Source organism: Rhinolophus sinicus, chromosome 3 (assembly GCF_057876585.1).
Source record: "Rhinolophus sinicus isolate RSI-liver-muscle chromosome 3, RSI-T2T, whole genome shotgun sequence".
In the NCBI taxonomy this organism is placed as follows: Eukaryota; Metazoa; Chordata; class Mammalia; order Chiroptera; family Rhinolophidae; genus Rhinolophus; species Rhinolophus sinicus.
The window spans coordinates 191,878,033-191,903,833 of record NC_142503.1 but is presented as its reverse complement, the minus strand read 5'-3'; the positions used below and the strand labels follow the sequence as shown (position 1 = coordinate 191,903,833).

Genomic DNA, 25,801 nt, shown 5'->3' with positions numbered 1-25,801 from the left:
TCATTAATCCAGTCTGTGGAGATCTCTTTCTTCTATAACTACTCTGAATTTTAAGAATATTTATGAATTAGTGAAACTTCAGCCGAGCTGACCTATGGTCTCACTACCTGAATCCACCATCTCCGCCTCTCCAGGACGGGGTGCAAACACAGCCGGTCACAACTCCTGGTGGTACCTTCAGACCAGTCTGGATCATACAATTAGCAGGAGGTGACACGCTGTCCTATTTTCTAATGGACTGTACTGCATAATTCGGCACTTTATTTACTGTATTGTTTCCGAATAGCTCTACAGCTGAAGTGCCATGATCAAAGGATAAGACAAGCAGTGGGTAAACCTCTGGTACCTGACTTGGTTTCAAATCCAGCTGGGTAACGCATCATCTGTGGGTCACTGGGCAAGCACCCCCGCCCCAGCCTTATTTCCTGACCTTAAAATGGGGGGGGCTTGGGAATATGACAGTAATTGTCAATACATGGCTCAGAGAAAAGTCTCTGTAAACGTCTCACCATTACTACTGGGGATACTAATACTGACAGATAGCCTATGGAGCTGTCAGGCCATGGCTCTTGATGTTGGTTTGGAAGATCCAATCACTTGTATGAGTTTTGAAGCCAGAGTGCAAACCGCTCTGGGTCCGGACGGATAACAACAGGGTCTGGATGGATTATTCCATGCTTGTGCCTTCAGCAGAGCCCCAGCCCAGCCCCTGGCCTAATACATATGAAAGGAATGGGAGGCCACAAGGACCACCCAGAATGTAGCAACAAGATCAGGAAAAGGCCATTGAAATAAAAAATAATTAAAAAAAAAAATCACACAGAATGGATGTGAGAGTCTTCGTTTGAAATCCTGTTCCCAGGAGAGGATTTCTACATATTACGTAGATGAAACTAGATATTTCCTGAACTTCTACCAAGAGAACCCAACACATCATCAGGAAACGTTACTGGAACAGAAACATTAGAGCACCCGCTCACACCCGAGGAAGGAATGTGGCCAACCTGGAAACTAAGCCTTTCTGCCTGGACATAACGGGAGTTGTGATTCCGTAGGAATCCTGGGACACCTTTGGCAGCACGCCCGTGTAGGGGTTATTTTCTCCCCGCCACATCTGTGCCTCTGCTTGTGACGGGTCCAGGGATGGTTCCCATAAGACTGAGTTGATCGCAGGCTGTTCTCCAGGATGTTAAATTGGGACTGATTTCAATGTGTGTGGCTGGAATTGGGAAGTGAGGACAGGAGAGGCAGAGGAAGCAGGTCTGAGGAGTAGGAGGTTAACCAGGGATGGGGGTGGGGAGAGGGGCGCCTGCCTAATCCTCTGTTTCCTGGCTCCCCTTGATCCTGAGACCCACCTGCACCTGCTCCAGGACACACCTCTGTACCTTTCTCATAAAATTCCCTTTCTTGTTCAATCAAGCTCTGGCTGGTTCTTGTTTCTTGTAACCAAAGTGTCCTCAGCAATAGTTACAAAGGCAAAATCAGCTCTACCGTGGGGAGGTTCTTCATCCTGCCACCTTGGCCACGAGCATCTCACTCCCTGTTGTAATTCTGTGCTCACCATGCAACCTCCTGCCCCAGGATGTGGTCTCCTCAGAAGACGCACCCACAAAGCGGGGCCTCGGCCTTCTCATCCGGACACTGAGGGGGTGAGACTAGCTAGTTCTCAAACTGAGCCATACATGCTTATCTCCCTGTTAACATACCAACCCAAGCCCCCCAAGACTCGAAAGATTCTTTCTGCTTTAGTGCCCTCAAGTGCTAAGGTCATTCTCACATACATATCACCTTGCCAAAGCGACATCTAATGTGTTTAAAAATGTACCCAGCATGTTTTAATCTGGTATGTAAGACACATGGACCCTGAAATGACTGTTGTGAGATAGTCATTTGGTGGTCATCTGTCTAGGGATACTCACAGATCCCTAGAAACAGGAAGTACGTCATGCCACACAGGGCCGCATGGGGAAGCCCCAGGGTGGGTCAGGAAACAGAAGGAGCCAGGGGAAAGGGCGGGAAGGAGCCCTTATTGCACTTCCCATGGGAAAAAGGCAAGGCAGGACCAGCAGGCTTAGGATTGGCTAGTTTGAATAATTTTGAGGGCTCTGGGGCATAGGGGCTGCCTCTAGTTATCGGGTACTTGACTCTAGGGTGAGCAGGACAGATGAGTATTGTCTCCTGGAGTGTGAGCACAGGATGGAAGAGGTGGTTCAGAGTACTGGGCTCTGGATTGGTCAATTTGCACATGAAAGGTGTGCTCCTGGGTGAGTAGTTTGCTATCTCTAAGAACTGGCTGGCTGGAGCAGGTATGGGTGGTAGTGAACATTCATTGTTCTTGTCTGGCTAGCATCCATCCCCCTTGACTGGTAAGCATGCCAACGTTCCTTTAGAGAACCAATCCTGCATTCCACGGCGGCCCGTGTGCTTTGGAGGGCTGACTCTATGAGGTGGGCATGTGGTTCAAACTTGGCTAATCCTGTATTCCATAAGTATCTGCATTCACTCCCTGTGCTAGGCATGACTGAGAACCAACAGTGAACAAACAACAACTTTTGCCATTGAGGGATTTACATAGGTTGGGGGCGGGGTGCATGGCCCGGCAAGAGTCAACCCTGGAGGTTCTGCCGGGAATCACTGCCTCTAATATCCTTTGTCCCTTCCTCCTTACTAACAAAATACTATTTTGCTTGGGACAGTAGGTTCCTAGCTAAAATCTTACTCTCCTAGGCTTCCCTGTAGGTGGAAGTTACTATGGACAGTTCTGGACAATGAGATGTAAGTGGGAGTCTACGTGGTGGGGCATCCAAGAAGGTGACTATCTTCCCGATAAGACAGGCTCAGTGGCACATGTCTCCTGTGCTTTGTCCTTCCTCCTTGTTTCTGCCTGGAACATGGACACACTAGAGCTGCAGGAGCCCATTGGCAACCTTGAAGACAAAAGCCACCTGACTCAGGGTGGTGGAACAGAAATGGAACACCGATGATATGACAGAGCTCTGAGACTCCCTAAGCTTTGGATTTCTTGTTATGTGATTAAAATCTCTTGAGATGAAGGCTCTGTCACTTGAGTTGTCTGTCACATGCTGCTGAATGCCAGAGGCACCACCTGTCCACTGCGTTAACCCGATGGGATGTAAGCCTAGAGGGTTGGTGGCCATCTTTGCAAGCTGCCTGAGGATGAAGCCAACCAGGGAAAAGCACTGCTGAGAGACAGACAGTATCTTGTAAGCTCATTTGAGCCCAATGTCCAGCCTTGCCTGAATCAGATAGATTCTCTCAGTGAACCTGCCATTACGGAAGCTCTGTGGCTTAAACCTACCTGAATCAGGTTTCTCTAACATTAAGAGAGTCTGGATTAATTCATGGTTTAAATGATAACAGAGTCTGGGGTGGGGGGGAGGCTACAGGGGTGGTGGGACAGTGTCTGGACCAAGGGACATCTCCCCAATACCACCAGGAGCCCCTCCTGGCCCCCCACTGTCATCCCTTCAAGGGACACCTGAGAAATGCTCATATATGGACTCCGATTGATATGCACACTTAAGCAAGAGACAGAAGGGCTGCTATTGTTTCTTTCACTAAGTTCTCAGATTTCCCCTTTGAAGTAGGAAATGATAATTTAATAATGCGAAAAAAAATTTTTTTTAAATGAACTGTAACAGATGGCTAATCACTCCTGGAAGAAAAAATTAAGAACAGATGCAATTACTGATGAAAAACTTCAAACAAATTAACTTGGACAGTTTAGTAACCAGACAGTCCAATTTAGGGAGTGGTGAACCTGAGGCATGCGGGGATGTGTTTGTCACTGGATGATGTAAAGTATATATTCATGGACCCTGGAGCGAGGAGTGTTTACATGATCTAGAGAGTGTAGTTCTAGACCATTGGTTCTCAAACTTGGATTTAAATCAGGACCCCATGGAGAGCTTGTTAGATCCCTCCGAGCTAATGATTTGGCAGGTGGAATGGGGGTCCAAGAATCTGCACTTCTCACAAGTTCCCAGATGCTGCTGATGCTTTTGTCCTGGGACCACATTTTGAGGACCATCACTCTAGATTAACTCTATTTAAAAACAACTGAGATATAATTAATGCACCATTAAATCCACCTGTTTCAGTGTACAACTAGGTGGCTTTTAGTATATTAGAAAGCTGTGCAATCATCACCACTATGTAATTCCAGAAGATTTTCGTCACCCCCAAAAGAAACCCTGTACCCATTAAGCTATCATTCCCCATTCCCTCTCCATGCTCAAGCTCGGGCAACCACTAATCTACCTGTGTCTATAGACTTGCCTATTTTGGAATCATAATACGTGTGTGGCCTTTTGTATCTGGCTTCTTTCAAGTACCATGTTTTCAAAGTTTATCCACGTTGTAGCATATTATCAGTACTTCATTCCCTTTTATCGATGAATACTACTTCATTCTATGGATATACCTTATTTTGTTTATCCATTCGTCATGTAATGGATATTTCACTTTGGGGCTGCTATGAACACTCATGCATAAGTTTTTGTGTGAACATATGTTTTCATTTCTCTTGAGTGTGTAACTAGGGGTAGAATTGCTGTATCATATAGTAACTCTATGTTTAACTCTTTGAGGAACTTCCAGACTGTTTTCCAAGTGGGTGTAACATTTGACATTCCTACCAGCAGTGTATGAAGGGTCTAATATTTCCACATCCTTACCAACACATTATTGTTGTCTCTTTTGATCACAGCCATTCTAAAGAATGTGAAGTGGTATCTCACTGTGGTTTTAATTGGTATCTCCCTGATGACGAATAATATTGAGCACCTTTACATGAACTTATTAGTTATTTATAGATTTTCTTTGGAGAACTATCTATTCAAATCCTTCGCCCATTTAAAAAATTGGATTGTCTTTTTATTATTGAGTTTTAAGAGTTCTGTATCTATTCTGGACACTAGATCCTTGTCAGAAATATGATTTGTAAATGTTTTCTCCCATTCTATGTGTTGTCTTTTCACTTTCTTCATAGTGTTCTATAAATCGCAAAAGTTTTAAATTTCGATGAAGTACAATCTATGTTTTTCTTTGGAGACTTATATTTAAGAAATCATGGTATAATCCAAAGTCATAAATATTTACACCTATGTTTTCTTCTAAGAGTTTTATTTTTAGCTTCTATTATTTAGGTTTCTGTTTCATATTGAGTTAATTTTTGTATATAGAGTGAGTTAGGGGTCCAACTGTATTCTTTAGAAAAATGTGGGTATGTAGTGTGCTAGCACCAGTTTTCAGAAAGACTGTTTCTCCCTATTTGAATTGTCTTGGCACCCTTGCCAAAACTTAATTGACCTTAAACGTATAGATGTATTTCAAGACTCTCAATCTGATTCCATTGATCTATATTTCTATTCTTATGCCAGTGCCAGACAGGCTTGATTACTGTATCTTTGTAGTAAGTTTTGAAATCATGAAGTGTGAGTCCTTCAACTTTGTTCTTTTTCAAGATTGTTTTGGCTATTCTGGGCCCCCTGAATTTCCATATGAATTTTAGAATCAGCCTGTCGATTTTTGCAAAAAAAAGCTAGCTGGGATTTTTGTAGAAACTGCCTGACATCTATAGAACATTGGGGACTAGTGCCATCTTAAACATGTTAAGTCTTCCAATCCATGAACACGGGATATGGGATATCTTTCCATGTATTTAGATCTTTTATAGGATTTTCTTTCAACAATATTTTGTAGTTTTCAGTGCATAAGCCTTGTACTACCTTTGTTAAATGTATTCCTAAGTATTTTATTTTTGATGCAATTGTAAATGGAATTGTTTTCTTAATTTTATTTTCAGATTATTAATTGCTAATGTATAGAAATACAATTGAACTTTGTAGCCTTGAATTTGGAGGCCCCGGGAGCATGAAATATAGGCCACTGGTCCCAGAAACACCAACAGAGCCGAGAACGCTTGCTGGTCCTCCACCCCACGGGCAGGCCCTCTGTCTTAAACATTCGACAGACTGGCAATAGCAGGGTGGGGCTGTTGGGTTCCCGGTGTTTGCAAACCACACAGACCTAGCAGCTGGCTTTTTCCCTTCCCTTCCTTCCTACAGCCCCTCGAGTGGACATTCCAGCTCAGCAAAGGGCCCTCTTGCCAACGTCAACACTGGAACCAGGCAGAAGACAGCACTTTGGAGTCAGGCAGATCTGGGTACCAAACCTGCCCATGGCACCTGTGTGCAGCCTCCTGAGCCCCCATTTCCTCATCTAGGAAATAAGGACCACAGCAGCTATCCGGAAGGGCTGTGCACAGACTCTAAACATTCATGGACCCTGAAACGAGGAGTGTTTACATGATCTAGAGAGTGTGCTCAGCCTCTCATCCCTCAGAACCAGCCTTCCTTGGGGTCACCAAAGCCACATTGGCCGGCACAGCTGAGTGACCATGGGTGGACACCTGACCTCTGGGTCAATGGTATTTTTTTCTCTAAGGGCTCTGGGACTCAGGTATAATTCCAGTGATCTAAGTAAGGGAGGCTAGAGCCGTCACGAGTCAGTCTGGGGCCAGTGGAGGCCACAGTCTGCCATATGTACCAAACATTGCGAAAGCCAGTCTGCAGCCATAGAGCAGAACGAGACAGGTAGGCATGGAGAAAGGAAGACCAGCAAGAGTCTCCACACCCACTGAGGCCCCGAGTCCAAGCCCCAGTGAGTCCAGCCGTTTCTCTTCTCTTGGGATCCACAACACACCCTATATCCTGTTTTAAAAAGGTCCCTCTTTAACTCAAGGTAGCGTGTGTGGGCTTCTGTCGCTGGCAGCCAGAGGCTTCCAGACCCAGCTCACGCCCAGTGCATGGTGGTTCCTGGGCTCCTTCATCTCCTATGTCTCCTATCTCCCAGCTTGCACTGAGCTGGCCTGGCTGCCAGGACATCACGGAGTGGATTCTAGGGGAGGTGGCCCGATGTCTGGTTCTGTCTGGTTGAGTCTGTTCCTTGGGCAAGCCCCTGCCCCTCTCTGGGCCTCAGTTTCCCACTTTGGAATATAAGAAGGCTGATCGAAAAATTTCCAAGAGCCCTTCAGTCCTAGTCTTCAGAGACTGTTTGTTGCCAACCACAGAGAACTTTAAGTGAAACTGCTTTAATTTAAATTAAAGAAAAAATATCAAGCCTCCTCTTCACTATGTTCTATTAGCTGTTTTTATAAACCACTCATCTCCAGAACGTGGAAATAAGCCAAATTTCCATCAACTAAAGAATGGATAAATGTAGTATATTTACAACAGAATATTATTCAGCCATGCAAAAGCATGAAGCCCTGACACATGCTACAACATGGATAAGTCTTGAAAACATCATGTTAAATAGCAGTCAGTCACAGAAGGCCACATATTGCATGACTCAATTGATATGAAATGTCCAGAATAGATAAATCCAAAGAGACAGAAAGTAGAGTAGTGGTTGCCAGGAGATGGGGGGAGAAGGGATGGAGAGTGATTGCTAATGGAGAGGGGGTTTCTTTGGGGGGTGAGCAAAATGTTCTAAAATGGATTGCGATGATGTTTGCACAACTTTATGATTATACTAAAAACCACTCAATTGTATACTTCAAATGTGTGACTATCATGGTAAGTGAATCATACCTCAATAGAGCTGCTATAGTAAACAATAAAAACGCCCAGCCAGTGTTTATTCTAATTGGGCTGTGATCTGACACTCCAGCATGTCAGAAATAGTCATTGACAAGGGCCCGTCTTTGAAATCCTGACCTTGTCTTATGAGACAATCTACCAAATGTGCAATTTCTCTGGTGGCTCCTGAGACTGAGGCAAGAATAAGATCATTTCCACCATAAAGTGCTGTGTGTCTCTGGGGGCCTGGAACAGACAGGAAGCGTGTACAGAATTTCACATGTAAATGAGCCCGCGGCACCTGCAGTCTCTCCACCACTTCCACTGACGTACTCAGGGCCTAAGAGGGAAGAATGGGCACGTGGGGTTTTCTAGATCTAAGTGCAGGACCCCCTTACTGGGTTTAGAGGGACGAATAGCCCTCTCTCCTCCGAGCCAGAGAGCTCTCTCAAGTGTTCTGTAGGACTGAGGAAGGCTGGGGTGGGGTGGGAAAAATAAGCCCTAAGATACTTATAAGAATAAGCATCTGGAAATTTTCCGATTGCCCTTGCTGGGTTTCATTATAATAAAGAGAAGGTTTAGCTGCGCCATCCAAAGCCTGACGAGAGCAGGTTAGGTCCCAAGGGCCCATAATTCAAGTCAATTTAACATGGTTTACTCAACCTGACACAAGGCGTTTGGCTAGGAGAGAGGCAAGCATTTCCTCATGGGCTCTGAGGGAAAGGAGCTGGAAGCATCCATTGGTAGGGTGACAGTGCTGTCCCCTAAGCAAGTCTGGGGTCAGAACATCAGTGTGCAAATCCCTGCTCTGCCCCTTACTCCTGCGTGACCCTGGGCAACTAAACCTCTTGGTGCCTCAATTTCTTCACCTGGGAAATGGGGATAATAACAGTATCCACTTTCTAGGGTCGTCGTGAGGAATCAATGAGTTAATACATATAGAGCATCCTGCCTGGTCCACAGTTTTACCTCCTGTAAAATTTACCTCCTTTTCTCAGTAAGTTTTACCTCCTGTTACTGTTCAAGAAACTCCAAGGGCCTGGACTTTTGTGAAACACACATTTATCCCACTTTCTCCACTGAAGCGAGCTGAACTGCATCGTAGGTCCAGGGTGCACATTTAGCTAAGGCCATTTGCCTGCTATGTGATCGCCCAGGGACTTGTGGTCTGGGACTCTATTCCCGACTGGACAAGCCCGGGATGGTGTTCACAGCATGGGAGGCACAGGGTGGAAGACAGGCTCCTCACATAATGGCTGTGTGACGAGGGAAGCGGCACAGCCTCTCCCAGACTCCGTTTCCCTCTCTGTAAAATGGGGGTAGTGATAATGCCTCCCTCACACAGCAGCTGCAAGGATTATATGAACAGGCACCTAAAAGCAGCAGCCACACAACTCCCTTTTCTCCCATTCTCCTCACATGGAGAAGGGGAAGAGGGGGAGGAAGTGACTTGTGGTTTCCAAGGGCAACACCTAAAAACATACCCAGGGATACAAAGAGAGCTTTCTGCAGGGACTCAGGAAGCCCTGGCCTATTCCTTGTTGAGGAAAAGGAAAGGCAAACACTGGGCAGAAGCTTGCAGCACTTGGCTCCATTATGAGCCAAGCCCAGGGGAATGTTCTGGAGCCTCTGGCTTGCAGAGGAAGGTGGACCAACTGCAACAGGAAGTCCTGGCCTACCGGGAAGGGCAGAGTTCCCTGAAGAAGGACTTTTGGGTGCAGAGAACCTGGGATCTATCTGGTCCGGCCCTAGCAAGATAGCAGCATTCTAAGCCTCCCACCCAGGAGGTGACCCATCCAGAGTCCCCGCAGAAAGCTAGGTCTGCTTTCGCACAGCCACTTCTCTCAGGAGCTTTGGATACCAGGGCAAAGGGAGGGGTGGCTGGCTCTGGGGTCCATCCCATCCAATCCTGCCAAACTCAAGGTTTCAAAGAAATGGAGATGATTGGTCTTCACATGTGGCCATCTCACTTTACAGAATAATAGCTGCCAAGAAGGGCATGTCCCTTCCTGGTTTCCCCTAGAGCCCTGGACTGTGGACAGCATCAGGACCAGGGTTTGGATGAAGTGGTGAGTGGACGGTCGTGGCTGTGGCCTCACCAGGCTCCACATCTGTGAAACTGGGACTCTGCCACCCTCCTCTTGGGGCTGGAGAACAGAACGCATCGAATGGTAGCTCTTCCTCAGTCCCACCCTCTGGCAAACACAACTGATTCCTGTACCGTGGCTGCAGCACCCTCCCTGTAGCCAGGAGGACCCCTGTAGCCAGGAGGACCCCTGTCCACTTCGGTTTTTTTACTTCTGTGTTCATAAGCGGGCCAGAGCCCTGGGATCAGGTCTCCAGGCCCCAAGGAACTGAAACCCCTTCATGACCACAGCCGAGAGTCCCTGTACTCGGCCACATGTGGATGTGGGAGAGGGACGGGGCTGGCGATGTGATGACAGGGCTATGTGGGAACCCAGGGCTCTGGCCCGCTTGTGAACACAGAAGTAAAAACCTCTAAGTGGGGCAGGGGCCCTCCTGATCCACCTGCCCTGGAGCAGCCTCTCCTCTGGGGGGTCACCCTGCTCCTCCCGCCCCTAGGATCCTGCTTGCAGAGATCTCTCTCTCAGTGTGTCCACACAGACCATCTCATGTAGGTTCCTGGGATCTAGAAAAGGCCCCCTCCTCCTTCTCCCAGTGTCCCAGACCGAGGCACCAAGCTCCCACCCATGTACAGTGTGACCTTTAGCCCACAAGGCAAGCTGGCTGAGCATGACCTTTGCTCCCCACAGAGTATTCCAGCAGCTGTGCTGACATGTCAGGGATGTGTTAGATGGGGGCTGAGACACTCCCATTATGCATATGCTGATCGGCAGAGGGGAGTCTAGGGGGGCTTGAACCCCTTTGCTGGGCCCCTCTGTAACTGCAATGAGGGGACAAATGTCATTTTCTGGGTCTGCCCTCCGTGGGAAAGAAGGCTGGGAGGTACTGACCAGGAGCAGCCATTCCTAACCTGCCAGGTCCCAGCAAGACCCAGAGAAGGTTTGAAAATGCTGATGCCCAGGCCCCACTCCAGTCTACGGATTGTCCAGGTTTTGGGAGGAGTCCGTGGGTCGCTGTGATCAGTGTGCCCTGGAGATTCTAACCCAGAAACTCCGCGGGAGCCCTGTGATCCCCGAAGGAGCACAGTGTCAGAGTCAGGGCAGGAGTTTCCTGACAAAGCCCCAGGCAGTGCAACGTGCTCCCCCAGAACTCACCGGGCAGGGAGAAGGGGGACAGGAAGACCGCCTCGACTGGCTCTGGCTCCGGGGGTGGCAGTGGTGGGGGGGGCTGCCGCTCCTGCTCCTGCTGAGGGTCTTCGGGGTTGTCCACGGGAACATTTCCGTTTTCGATGTTTTCATGTCGCCCATTTTGAAGTGGCTTGCTGCTCACACCGTTCGCTGCGTTGATCAGCCTCTGCCGCTGTATGAACGGGAGGCAAGACAGACACTGAGAGGTGTGACAGAGTGTTGCGCTGTTGCTTTGTTCCTGGCATGCACACAGCCCTTACCGGTTTCTAGAACATGCCCCTGGAGATGAGCTTGCCTGCAGCGGCCTAAGGACCTTGGAATCCATCCAAGTTTGCTCAGTGCCATTGGGGACCGGTTAGAGGCCTGGCCTCCTCTTCTTGGTGCCAACCTGACAACCCAGCCCATGACACCGGACAGCAGTGATAATTCTGGCTCCCCCTACAGACGTTCATAAGCCACCTGAAGATTGTCCCAAGAGAGGCCTTGTATAGTTTTTAAGAAATCAAAAAACATTTTAGGTTTACCATGCAAAATGCACACTTACATTAAGTGTGCAGCTCAGTGATATTTTACATCAAGATGTAGAACATGTCCAGCCCCTTAGAAGACTCCCTCAGGCACTTCCCTAGTCGATGTGCCCTTCTCTCCAGAGGTAACCAAGGTTACCACAATTCCGACTTTTATAAACATCAATTTGTTTTTCTCAAACTTAAACTTCTTATAAATGGATTCAAATCGTATGTACTTGTTTTTATGTCTTGTTTGTTTCACTCATCCTAATAGTCATGAGACCTATCTGTGCTGTTACATGATTCAGAAGGTGGTTATTTTTTCAGGGCTGTATAATATTCTCTTTGTATGAATAACCTGCAATGTATCCTGCTTGTTGATGGGCTTTGGGGCTGTTTCTCTGTTTTGGTTATTATGAAGAATGTTGCTATGAACATTTGTGTACGTGTCTTTTTGTGGACGCAGGCACACATTTTCTTGGGTATTTATCTCAGAGTGGAATTGTTAGGTCATAAGGTAGGTGCACGTGAACAATTTTATACTTGCACCAGCCAGGGATTAGAATTTCAGTTGCTTCCCAGCCTTGCCAACACTTGATATTATCAGTCCTTTCAGTTTTAGCCATTCTGGTGGGTATGTGGTTGCATCTGATCATGGTTTTCATTTGCATTTGCTTGATGACTAATGATGTTGAGCATTGTATGGGTTACTGGCCATGCGGAGAGCCTCTGCTGTCCAAGTCTTTGCCATGTCCAGTGAGTGTGCCCTGAACCAACCCGCCCCCTTCCTTCCCCTCAGCTCATTCTAGCTTCTGATGAAGGCTGCCCCTTTGCACCCAAGCAGAAGCTGACTTCCTCACCAAGTCTGTGGGTTTCTACTAAACTGGGGAAAGGCAGAGGCCACACTTCAAGAAATCAACAGGTTTCCACCTTCCCGAGAATCTGCTTTCCTTTGTACAGCTCACCTCTATCTGGTTCTCATAAAAAAGATGTATGGATCAGCTGTAAGCCTGTGGGTAATGCTCGTCACACAATGGACACACAGACCCCTCCCAAGTGCTTCAGCAGGCGACCAGCTGTCAGTAAATGTGTCTGAGGCAATGCTCCATAACTATGTGCCTAAAACCTACCCTTATGCTTATAGGTAGTAAAAAAGAAGTCATTATTACTTAAAGTGGAAGCGTGTTATTCCTCTAAAAGAAAGAGGAATTGACCGTTCAACTGCTTTTAGGTAGGGACTCCAAAACCATGAAGTCTAGGGTCAGGTGGGAATTAAAAAAAAAAAATTTTCCTACATGTCCACAACACTTAACCCACAAAAAAGAGAGAAGTGATCAATGCCTGAGACTCAGACATAGAGGCATAATATTTTGCTACCCAATTAGGGTTACATAACAGGTCATCCTTGCAGTAAAACAAACAAAAAACTAGCTGTGCAAAGACAGAATTGCAAGGAGGGAGGCATGACTTAATAGCAACATGAGTGGTAGCAATGGGAGGGGGTTATAACTCTAGCTTAATAGGAATAAACAGAAAATTGTACCTGGAAAAAATATCTAAAGCTATCTGAGGTTGTATTAAGAGAGGCATAGATTACAACACAAAGGAGGTGATGGATCCACATGCTGAGAGAGACGAACTGGAAGGTTTCCATAGGAGAGTAACTAGATAATGAAGACCTGGAACCCCGTCATATGAGGAGAATGAGAGTTTCCAAGGATGTTTAGATTCAAACAGAAAATTAGAGGTGGCAACTGCTGCCTGATGTCCAAAGGGCTGCCCCATGGAAGAAGCAACCCTAGCAGGGGCTGGATATTACTGCGGGAATAAAGATACAGAGGAAGGGTGCAGGGGAAGTGAACTAGGTTGACCACTAAGAATCGATGGAGTTCCCCTTTCGCTGTCCAGACTCAGACTGGGTTGGAATTCCTGTTCTGCCCTCTTATTGGTTGTGTGGCTTTGGGAAAATTACCTCAACTTTCCGATAGATCAATTGGAAATACCATCATCTTCCCCAGAAGGTCATTAAGAAGATCAACACAGGTAAAGCATCCAGCACCAGCTTGGCTACAGCTGGTGCTTAGTTAATTACAGCTAGTTGTAGCAGCTCAAAATGACCATCTTCAGGTGTAGGGTCAAGAGAAGAGAGTTTGGGGATGAAGGAGGTGGATGACCAGGTGGGACGAGTTCACAGGGAGTGATGGGAAACTCAGGGAGGGACATTCTGGGCCTCTCGACAATTCATCACCGTGGCTGTGGGTGAGGGCAGTCAGGTCAGGTCAGGTCTAACCTTGAAGTGAAGGCGAACAGAGCCCTCCTTTCATGCCCCTCACATCCCCCTCCCCAAACACCCGTCCCCTGCAAACCCTCTCTGACGAGGAACAAATAAGGGCACTTCTACCATGGATTAATTTGAACTTTGCAAACTTCTCTGTAACGTTCAGGAATTCAAGGACTGAAGAGGAAATGAGACCAAAAGGTCTTAAGAAACAACCTTGAAATTGGGCATTTTGGGGGTTCTATTCTCCCCCACTCCCTTTCTACAATGACTTTCCCTAAAGACACTGCATACCTTTCAGTGTGTCACTGAAATTTTTAGAGCTGGAAGCATCCTGCCCAATACCTTCAGAGAGAGAAACTGAGGCCCAGGAAGATTAAATGAGTTAATGGCTATTGCGAAATGAAAACTCAGAATTTCCTCTCCTGAGCCCAGCCTCTCGGTTCCTTTTGCTGCCTTCCAAGGGGCTGGCCAATCCCAACAAGATGGAAAACAAGGTTTTCCCAGCAGCTTATAACATTTGGGGGCATGACAACCAGCATTCTACTGGCTCATCAAAACCCCATCATTTCCCTGGCTGCGTGTGCCATGAAAATCCTAGAGTTGTTCAAATCCCTCTCCCAGCCCTAGCACCCAGAAGGTAAAATTATCACACTCACGAAAAATGGCCAGAATTCAGTAAAATTTCATTGATTTAAATTTTACTGATTTGGACCAAAATGGTTCAGAATGATTCAAAGCTGGCAATTTTCCCCTTTCTTAATATTATCTTCCACTGAGAAGGTATATTACGTATGAAATCAAAGAAGAAATGTTCAAACTACAGAAAACCTTTAAACACCGTGCAGTCTCATTCTTGCATAGAATCCATGTGCTAACTACTGAGTATTATCTCCGAAGTTTCAAGTTCTCTGGTAAGTATTTGGGTCTGAGGAGAAAGACTTAAAACTCCAATCACACACATGCAGCAAAGACTGGAAAAGTTGGTAAGCAATAAGCCTGTGAGCTTTGCTGTGCTGCGGGTACATTAAATAATACTCAATCTTATTTTAAAATTTTTTTTTTCAAATGAACAAGAGATGAGGAAGAAAATTCAGGCAGACCACCAGGGTACAGAGTGAAAATGAAGTCGCAGAGGTAACTGCCATCTACCAGTGTCTCAGTTTCCTTCTAGTTGTTTTATCCATAGAGAACAGGTGTGTAGTTATTTTTTTTCACCCTAAATAACATTTTAAAGAAACAATCCATACTTCAGACTGGCCTTTCTCTAATTAGTTTGACTGTCGTGCCTGACAAAATACTTAGTGAAACATCTCAGCATGGTATTTGATTGCTGCCTGCCTTAAAATCGCTCTGGATCGAATCATTTGCTGCCTGTGGTGATGGTTGGGCTTCCTGCCTTAAACAGGGGTGGTGTTAAATGCCAGCCTGGCAGAGGACGCCCTGGTGGCCCTGCACCAGGAAGTGTCCTGACAAGACAGGGCCTCCTCAAAGTGCCAGAGCCCATCTAAGGCCATTGGCGCTCATGGTCCTTGAAGCAAACGTACCTCGTTAATTATGATCCTGCTGGCCATCCGCAGTCGGGTCCTGGGCCCAAACTTATTGGTGATCATTATGCGTAAGCCCGCTTCCGGGAAGCTGAACTTGGGAGGGCTGGAGCTCATGACCTCGTCCACCATCACCACTGGGTTTTTGCTGTACTGTGGCTCCTCCTTCACTGTATCGAGCACAATGCCAAGATTAGTGCTGAGATCCCCTGAGGACCACACCCAAGTGCTGGGGCGATGCCGCAGACCTCTTGGGCTGAGGTCTTGGCAGCTGGGAGCTTAGCTTCAGCTCCTGCCAGTAGTCAAGTGGCTCTGAAACATCTGCCGACTTGGAGAATTAGACACAGCCCCGCGGTCCCCCATTACAGGCCCCCTGACAAGCAGCCCCTGCCAATCGATGCCCACTCTCTTCTGAGGCCCAGTCTTGGCTAATTGCAAGGGTCTTTTAATTCCTCATCTAAGCCTCACTGGGCAGTCTACCTGCAATATACACAGGCTCCCTGCCACGTCTCACCATGACTGTGAAGGGACCTTTCTTACCCTGATGACAGAGGCTCATACAAAACGTATACATTGACAAGGGCCTCCTGGAATGGAAAATGCTGGAAAGCACCAGAGAGCACTGGCTGTGAACTTCCCACAGGGCCACCTGCTCTGTCTTTGAGGAGCCATCTCCGCCCCGCACAGGAGGTGCCTTCTAACTTTGTTCTCCTTGAGGCAGGCAGCGGGGACAGAGATTCGGCTCACAGGCCCTGAATGAGGCCACTGAGACCCCCGAAGGGGAGCCGCTGGCCGAGCCCAGTGTCTCTGGTAAAACTGTTACCCTCCAGCAGGGAGGCCGCTGTCTCTGACCCTATGCTTCCCTTCATGAGGATGAAGAACCAATCTCCCCAGGCTCCAGACCTCTTCCTTGCCACCTTCATGAACACGCTCAGGGCTGGAGCGTGCGGGATTCGACATCTTAACTCCAGAGCCCTGGCGGGAGGGCCTCGTGACAGAAGCACTCATGAACACAGCACACAGAAGGAGATGAACCCATACAAGCCTCCAAAGCCGTCAGAGCACAGATGCCTGTCCCTCTGCACTGTTCACCAGCTCCCAGTGACTGTCCTTCATCGGGTAACCAGGGGCAGTCAGAGCGAACCCGCGCAAGAGTTAATGGCACAAACAGGAACAAACGCACATGAGACACGAGACACGTACCTTCACCCAACAGGCAGTAAGGTTCAGCAGACAGGAGGCGTGTGGGTTAGAAACAGAGCCAAGAGGACCATGCATTTGTCGGAGACAGACACTAACCTTCGATGAGGCGTGTGCTGGGCTTGTGGATTTTTTTTTAATGCGTGTGTTATCGCTTGGATGAAAGCGGGTTACTTACAATTTAGAAGAGGAGAAGAGTTAAGGAGACAAAGGTCAACAGAGTTTGCCAGAGATGATTAGCGTGCAGTGGGTGCCGAGAGTCTGGGGCAGCATTCCTGATGGTGGCCAAGATGCCGGGGGTGATGTGAAGGCGGGTGTTAGTAGAGGGGCTCCTGCCATGGGGCTTCAATGCTCGCAGCCTCTGACCTCCGGGATGGCCCTTCTCCTGACTGAATTCCATGGCTTGGTCCCACTCTGAGGAGCAGGAGTCCCTGTGCCCACCACCCCTCCCTGATGCAGGAAAGCTCGAATCCTCCCCACTCTGGACCCTCCATCTCAGAGTGGGGTGGAAACCAGCAGAACAGCTGCAGGCTCCAGGCTCTGTCCAGACCACAGAACCAGCCCTGCCCCAGGCACCACCTGGGGGAACAACTGGGCTCAGAAGGAGGGAGCCTACAGAGTGTCAGGCTTCAAGGCAAGAGCCATGCTACGTGGCACCTGGGCACCTTGTCCTGGTGCCTGCTGCCCACCAAGTGGCAGCACAGGGTGGTCCATACAAGCCAAGGGTGGCTGTCCGGAAGGTAACTCAATTACAGCACATTTTCCTGGCAGTTCAGCCCAAGGCCAGGTACTGCCCCCTCCCTCTCTGAGCTAAGCCAAAGCTGTGGTCAGGGCAGCTTGGGGACACCCCGTAGTGAGCCCAGCCAGTGGGCAAGGAGGCCTTGGCTGTCCAAGGCCCGCTAAGAACCAGTGAGGTGGACTCCCAGCAGTGGTGGGAAACGGAGTGCCTTCCTGCCTGGGTCCTGGGGACCTTTCCTCAGTATAGTGTGCTCTGCATTCTTGAGCAGAACTGAAGTGTGATATGAAAAATCTGTGTAAGTTTTAGAAAAATCCCAAACAACTGAACACAGAACAAAGTTCTGTGGGCACGATCTCACCAACCCCCCCCGGAAAAAGAAAACTGAGTTGATTTGGTGAGCTGATCTGCATGACCTTTAACCACATTTAGGTATGTAAAGGCATTTTATAAGAGTGGTGGTGAAAAGGCTAAAACCTGTCAAGAGGTTGGGTTACAAATTTGATTTTATATGAGAAACAACAAGGCTGATAACAGCAAAGTGTGTGTGTGGTGTGTGTGTTGTCTGTGTGTTGTGTGTGTGTGTTGTGTGTGTGTGTTCTTGAAAGAATCTACCAGCCAGCAGTCTTTGACTTCCTCAGGTGGGGTGGTGAGGTGGGGACCTGAGTGGAAAGATTTGGTGGCAACACTATTAGAAACGGTGAACTCCCAAAGCCCCATTCTTCTCAGTCCCCCTGGGGTGTGACTGGGAGCGCCTTCTCCTGCTTCCAGGGGACAGTGCCCTGCAGTGACACACATACGACCCTCTGGGAGGGAAGGGGCCTTCATGTGCTGGGACTGCAAACTCCTAAGGCTCCAGCTGTGGACCTCCCAGCTCTCCAATCCCAGGCCTGCACCCCCGAGGCCTTTTCCTGCGTGTCCTTTAGCTAAAAGCATCCACCCTGATAAAGTTGGAGGGAGGCCTCGCTTTCTCCTTTTCCTGCACTTGAAAGACCGTCCTTTGTCTAATCTTCCAATCATTTTTAGAAACTGTCCTGAACTTAGAGTTTTGGGGGCAAGTGTAAACTTGTGTGGCAGTCCTACTGTCATGGGTCCAAAAGTGAGGGCGACAGTGTCCCGAAGAGCTCCAGAAAAGGCCCCACTGGGCAGCGGCCTCAGGACAGCCTGACGTCCCTAGAAAGGGAAGTGGCTGAGGTCCCGCCATGTTGCACGTGAGGAATGCTTCACTCAGGGCACTGGGGACGGCCTCCTCCGTCACTTACTGGGTAGCTCTGGGGCTGGCACGCACTTTCCACTGGCCTGAATCACTCACCACTCAGAATCTCTTTTCATGGCCATGAAGGTCCAGAGGACCCCCGAGCACTAATCTCTGCGTATGAGACAGGGCAGGAATCAGCCTGTCCTAAGAGACTGTGTGGGGACCTGCAATAGAGACCTCGGAGACGGTATGTCTGTGCAGCCCAACTCCAAAACAGCAGCCACATCGTTCCCTCCCCGTCTGAGGAGGTTGTCCTAGAAACGGGTTCTCCCCTGGGGTAGCCTGCTAGGCTTGTAAGAGCCAGGACGCAGGCACAGCTCCGGCCTCTGCAGGCCACCGCCTTTCTGTCTCTCAGGGGTGGGTCTCTGGCAGCCAGGCTGTGGCCTTGGCCGCACCTGCACCCTTAGCCCAAGCAGGCTTCTTCCTTCCGTCTGAAGAGATTCATCTCTCACTCCATTCATCCCTCACAACCTGAGAGGAGACAGAACACACTTGCCTAAAATACACATGGGAGGGAGCCCCTACCCTGCTCCACCCCAGGGGGCAGACTGGGGAAGGGGCCAAGGAATGTAGATTTTGGCCTCCACATGGCCCAGACACAGGCAGATAGGCTCCCCTGAGACCACCTGGCCTTACCATTGACATGACAAAGAACTAAAGTCACCTAAAAGGACTGACTTTCCCAGGGCCACAGGGGACAAAGGAGAAAGACCCCTTAGGTGGCCAGTCCCTGGCTCTCACCTTTACCAACACCATGGGTGGAACTCAGGGATGTGGCTTAAGTCCTGTTTCTCTATGTCCTCTTTACAGGAATCCATCCAGGCCTTAATACTGGTCTTGGGCGGGGAAGAGAGTGAATTAGCTCACCTTCCTGGCAGCTGCCTCACAGAGGGAATCCCCGGTAACTGGCTGGATTAAGACAAGGTTTCCAAAGCAGCAGCCGATCAGGCCTAGATGATTTGGGAAACTTGACAGAGGTGACAGGGCCTGGCTCTGGAGGCCAGGACTCCCCTGCCCCCCAAGGCCAAAGAGAAGCTGAGACCAGACTGCAGCCCCCAGGCAGGTCTCTCAGGGGCAGGTCTGAGATTTCCTGCTCAGCAACTGCTCACCTTTCCTGGCCTTGCTGTTCCTTTGGGCAATGAGCCAGGGGTCTCTTCAGAACAGAGTTCTCCAGAACCGGGCCTGGCATTTGAGAAATCACAGGGAGACCTGGGCCTGCCCTGCGACCACAAGTCCTCAGTTTCCTGTCGCTGGCCTTTTATATGGGATAGAGATATAATTCATTGCCTTTCCGAAAAGCTGAGCAGGCCTTGAACCTTCCTCAGGCAGCGTGGGGAATCCCCAGGGGCGTGACTGTTGATTTTTATTTCATCTTTTTCCCACCTAAGCAAATGCCAATCTGAGCAACATCCACACTGACTCTGCCTCCTAATTTAGGGTCCTGTGACCAAAGGTGAGAGAATGACAATTTAGAGGGAGTGTGTGTGTGTGTGTGTGTGTGTGTGTGTGTGCAGGACAGAGAAGGGAAGAGTGGTTCCAACCACAGGGTTTGGCCACTCCTGTCTGCTCAGCCTTACCTTGCCCCAGCAATGGCATGGAAGGGTCATCAGAGCTACTATCACAGTAATCATTACCATCCTCCAGCTCACTGTTGACCGTGTTGCCATTTGCAATGGTCTTTTGTTTGATGGTGAAAAAGGCCTGTATCTTCACATTGTACCTGGAAGCAAAAGCAGGAGGTCAGGGCTGTGGGAGAGACCTGGCAGGGGAGAGAGCTGGGGCCTCCCCCCACCCCACATTCCTATACAGGGTCAGGGGGCCCTGGGAGTGTCCCTCAGTGAGGGGCCTGGGGAGCCGAAGCTTTTCAACCAGCTGACAGAGTTCCTTGAAAGGAACTGGAGAGCAGTGCAGTCTGAGGGGCCTGTTAGTGGGCTTCCAGTGACATAAAAACCCGTCAGCCCTAGAAAATGACCAATGCCTACTTACCTACTGCACATCACAAGCCTGTCCTTATCAAAGCTCAGCCCAGCCTCAGGGACAGGCTGGAAGGAGGCATTAGCAGGCCTGTCCTTCCCCCACAGGTGAGAGTCTTAGGGGGCCTTCTCTGCACCCAGCAATCCCACCCCACAGAGAAGAGACTTTCTCCGTCTCAGACCCCCAGGCTGCCCGCCTCACTAAAAGGCACTCAGAGAGAACTTTTACGGACAATTCTCCTGCAGCTGGATACTTTATCACCCATTTTTATAAAACATTATAATTCATAACCTCACACAACTCAGTGTTGTGTATCTTTTTAGTTACCTGTAGAGATATGACGAAGAAAATAAAACCTGAATATGGCTCAGATGATGGGCAATTTTTCCTTTTTGTTTTTATATGTGGAAAAATATATACAACATTAAATTGGCTACTCTATTTTCCATTTTGAAATGCACAAGTCAGTGGCATTAATTACATTTACAGTGTTGGGCAGCCATCATCAGTATCTATTTCCAAAACTTTTCAGCATCCCAAACAGAACTCTGCCCATTAATCAATTAATTAATTCCTCCCTCCTCCAAGCACCCGGCAGTCTCTAATTTGCTTTCTTCCTCTATGGATCTGACCTAGGTACCTGGTGTAAGTGGACAGACAATATTTGTCCTTTTGTGACTGGCTTATTTCACCCAGCATCATGTTTTCAAGGTTTACCCACGCTGTAGCGTGGGACAGCATTTCCTTCCCTTTTTACGGCTGAATAATACTCCTCATGGGTAGTTTTGAGAGGCTTCTGACGTGCAGCTTCCAGAAGGCCCCAAAGGTGCACAACCCCAGACGCGGTGTCTGCATCTTCGGTACTATGAGTGGCGCCCCCTGCAGGTGTGCAAAGCAGCAGCCCCGAGAGGCAGCTTTATATGAAGCCTGGAACAGAAGTGAGGCTGCTGGGCCCTTTCAAAGAGTGGTATGAAATTATCAGGAGATTTATTGTACACAGCAAAAAAGAGTGGTCACCCTGGGCCATGGAGAAGCACGGAGCAGGGTGGGAGAGAGGGCCTCGCTTGCTACTCATTTTGGGGGCAGCCTTGTCCTCCACCCACCAGCCCTGACTCCCCTGGCCCGGTGTAGTCAGCACCCCAAAACTGTCTGAACAGCTCTCCTCCATTCTGGCCGCCCCCAGTGGGGTGTCCCCCGGAGAACTGGGGCTGGCCTAAAGTAACTGAAAGGTCTGGTGGAAGTGTGCTTCCTGCTCTAACAAAAGGCTAGAGCAGCATGTGAATGGAGGCGTCAGACAGCCCAGAAGAAGAGAAAGGGCACTTACTTCATGATTAGAATGTAAAACACGTACAAGATGATAAGCACCAGGCCTTCCCACCTCAAAGAGAGAAAGCAGACTGTGGTTAGCGCGTATGGAGGTACTGAGAGTGTAGCAAGGGGGGATGTGCTCTGACCTTCCTGTCCCCAGGGTCTGGCCTAGGACCCAGGACCCAGGACCCAGGACCCGGAATCCAGGCCTGTGGGTGAGCCACCCCAGCCCGTGGCTGTCCTGCAAACTAAAGCCCTCTTGGTGACAGAGAGAAAACTGAGGTTGGGGTCTGCAGGACTCAGGCAGAGTTCCCCCAGCCACCTAGAAAAAGAAGGGGCCAGGGCCACCATATCCCAGGACTCAGGGAGGCGAGTGGCCTGGAGTCATGCAGATTTGACAATAGGAGGCCCCACGGCCACCTGAGGATTGCCAAGGAGCAGACAGGCTGTGGGTGCAGGGGGAAGGGGTCCTAAAACTGCCTAAAGAAGGGGCACAGGACCTCCTGGGCTGAAACTATTGGGCGGGGGTCTTCCTGGGACACACAGTTACTGCTGTGCTGCAGATACAGCACCGAACCCCACGCACAGTGGGGTTTTTGTGGCTCTGACCACAAGCCTCTGAGGAGCCACACAGCTTTGGCTTCCATTTGTTCATTCATCCGACAAATGTGTACTAAAGGCTGTCGATGTGCCCAGCATGGGGTACAGTCCTTTGGGGAGCTCCTCCTCTGCTGACAAGAACCCAAGGACCACAAAGGGACCTGAAGACAATCTGAGCACCTTCCCACCCAACTCCATCTACCAATGGGGGTTAGGGGCCAGGCGGGGGCCCGAAGCATGCACCCGCTCACGTCCGGCCTCCTGACTATATTCCCACAAATAGTCACATACGGGGTCAGAGTCTGTTTCACGATCACGAAGAGAACATTTTTGTGGTGCATGAATATAAGATACAGCCATGCCCTATAGAGTACAAACATCAATCTTTTCTTTCAAGTTGGTGCCATATACATCTTAACTCCGGAATCCTTTCCTACCTCAGCGTCTTGAAGGTGAGTCCCTATGCTTTATTCTATATTATTTTAATTTTGTTTCTTACTGAGATCTTTAATTCATCTGGAATTTATTCTTGTATAAGGTGTGAGGGAGAGAGCTGATATTATCTTGTTCAGAACTCTGCCCATTAATCAATTAGTTATTAATTACTCCCTCCTCCAAGCACCTGACAACTCCTGGTTATCCCAGCAGTATCTGAGACCCCCTCCCTAACTCACTGCCTTGGCACAATACCTGTCATATCCCCAGCCCAGAAATGGGCCCATTACTAGATTCTCGGTTCCATAGTCCATCTGGCTATCCCCATGCAAAAGACCCTACCATTTTTACTATTTTAGCTTTATAATATATCTTGTTATCTGGCAGGGCAGGAATATTAAGGGGAACAATTTGTGTCACTTTGAAAGGAGAAATAAAGGCATGACTGCTTAGAATGACACCCTTCTTACTTTCACAAGTTCATAAGCTTATGTTTGTAAAAATAATTTTAAAGGAGATGCAAGGAACCCATCAAGCAAGATTACTAACAAAAAAGGAAAAACATGAAACAAACTTGAAAAACTTACCACACAATAACTTCATCATATATGAACTAGAAGGCAAAAGAAACAAAGGGTGGGGGTACATATTTATTTCCAGAAAACAAATGTAGACCACAAAGCACCTAGAGCAGGTACATCTCGGCTATTGTGTGTTCTACAGAAAACTGGGCTCCTCTCTCCAGTTCTGGGTTCAACTGCAGAGGGTGATCTTGCCTTAGCTGAAATCTAGGTCAGCAGATGCTGCAAGCTGCAGCCCAGCGTAACGTGGGACTCCCCAAGAAATGGCCTGTGTTTCATTATGGTCCAAGTAGCCACCTGGCAGGGGCCTGCCCTCATGGTCAGAACAGAATTGCTGTAATCAAGAATCTTAAAAACTGAAAAGACACCTATCTGTCTGTCTGTCTATCTGTCTGTCTATCACCTACCTACCTACCTACCTACCTACCTACCTACCTACCTACCTACCTACTTACCTACCCGTGGTGCCTGTGTGTATGAGAGAGGAGTGCCATCTTCTTAAAAATAAAGAGTAATCCCTTTGGAAATTCTGAGGGCAAAGGACCCACTTGTATCATTTGAAAGGAGGCCGGGGCGATGGTGGGGATGCCATGACTTCCTAGTAATTGGGCCCTAACATTGCCCAACAACCCCGCCTGCATCTTCAACATGTGACATAGATGAATGTGGTCCGGGGAGAACTCCTGTGAGCTCCCAGCCAGGCCCAGTGTGGACAGGGAGGTGGAGGGGCTGTGACCATGTGATCTTGCAGATATGAGGGTCCCTATACAGGACCCCAGGAGAGGCCAGGGGGCCGTTGTGGACTTGGGCCCCTTGTACCCCTGTCCTGACTGTCATGGCGGGCAGCACACACAGGAGTTGCTTTGGGGTGCTGCTTCTGAGAGGGTTATCCTGGCCGGGCAATCGCTGTGAGGCTCTCCAAACTCAAGGCTCTGAGGAAGTGCCACTCAACAGAGGGGAGATCAGTGCCACCACCTGGGGAACTTGGGGGATGTTTACGGAGATATTTTCAGTCTGTACAACCCAATGGAGGGCTACTGACATGTAGAGGCAGTGAAAGCCAGGGGTGTTAGCCAGCCTAGAAGATGTGAAACGGTTCTATTGGAGAAGCATTTCCACATTTGGCACAAGTCTTAAATGTCCTCTAAATATTCAGGGAAGTGACATAACTAACTAACTAATGAACTAACTAACTAACCTGAGCCTCGAACCTAACGGCATTACCCAAATCAAAGTATTTTTACATGGCTTTAATAAATATTTCATTTTCTAGTAAGGTAACTGTCATGCAAAAGGAGGGATAATTGTATTTGGCTCTTTTAGGATTTTATCAGGAGTCATCATAAGTTTGGAAAATCATGTCATCAGACCTGGTACCACTCATGGGGGTTAAGGTGCAGTCAGCTCGCCCCCCCGGCCTCAGTCTCAGCTGGTAGTTGTCAGGCTCAGAGATTTTCCACATGGGGACAACAGATGGCATCTGGGTGTTTTAGCATTTTCATGCCAAAACCTTTACACACGAAAATAGGTATTCTTTTGTTATAAATTACTTTCACTTGTTCTTTATATTATATTTTGGGCAGTTTGTTGATTTTTGGAAATTGTGTGTAGGTAAATGATTTTATCTGTAACTTTCATTTTTGGGGTGTGGCAGGCAGCCTCTCAGATGGCCCCAGGGATCCCACTGCCTGACATTCATGCTCCCCTGATGTACGTGGCTTGGACCCAGGCGCTTGGCTCCTAACAAACAGAATATGGAAAAAGTGATGAGCTGTCACTTCCGAGATGAGGTGACAAACAGACCCACTGTGGCTTCCATCTTGGTACAAATCTCCCATGCTGCCATGTCGTGAGCTTCACCATGGAATAGCCAGGGAGGAAGGACCTGAGGCTGCCAGCAGCCACGTGATCCTTGCTCACGGGAGCCTCAGGTGACACCTGTGAGAGACCCTGAGCCAGAGGACTCACTAAGCCGCTCCCAGATTTTGAGCCATAGAAAATGGGAGTAGGGGCAGCCGGATGGCTCAGTTGGTTAGAGTGTGAGCTCAGAACAACAGAGTTGCCAGTTCAATTCCCACAAGGGATAGTGGGCTACACCCCCTGCAATTAAAGATTGAAAACGGTGACTGGTTGTGGAGCTGAGCTGTGCCCTCCACTAGACTGAAAGACAATGACTTGACTTGGAGCTGATGGGCCCTGGAAAAACCCACTGTTCCTCAATATTCCCCAATGAAAACATTTAAAAAAAATTACCCAGAGTTTTCAAATGTACACCAAAGTTTTAAAAAAAGAAAAAGAAAATGGGAATAATAAATATTTGTTGTTTTAAGCTACTGATTTGGGGGAAATTTGTTACATAGCAGTAGAGAACTGATGGTTATATACAGCTGGCACTAGATCATGTAAGGCTGAGAACCGTCACTCCAGGGCACATTCCATACCCTAAAATCTGGACATGCCACAGGCATCTGCCCTCCTTGAATATGACCTGCCCTCGTG

General features: G+C 48.5%; 1 protein-coding gene across 3 annotated transcripts in view; it reads right to left on the bottom strand.

The window, feature by feature from the left end:
- SLC24A4 (solute carrier family 24 member 4) overlaps window positions 1-25,801 on the bottom strand; it is a 137,996-nt gene that overhangs the window by 15,264 nt on the left and 96,931 nt on the right. For 2 of the 3 annotated variants that reach the window (XM_019745316.3, XM_088797456.1), the window contains 5 exons: window positions 23,309-23,334; window positions 21,703-21,756; window positions 19,982-20,124; window positions 15,211-15,380; window positions 10,844-11,048 (listed from right to left, as the gene is read on the bottom strand). In XM_019745316.3, the coding sequence (XP_019600875.1) occupies window positions 10,844-11,048; window positions 15,211-15,380; window positions 19,982-20,124; window positions 21,703-21,756; window positions 23,309-23,334 (598 nt within the window). The remainder of the gene's footprint in view (window positions 1-10,843; window positions 11,049-15,210; window positions 15,381-19,981; window positions 20,125-21,702; window positions 21,757-23,308; window positions 23,335-25,801) is intronic. The other variant, XM_019745322.3, reaches the window with a different exon arrangement.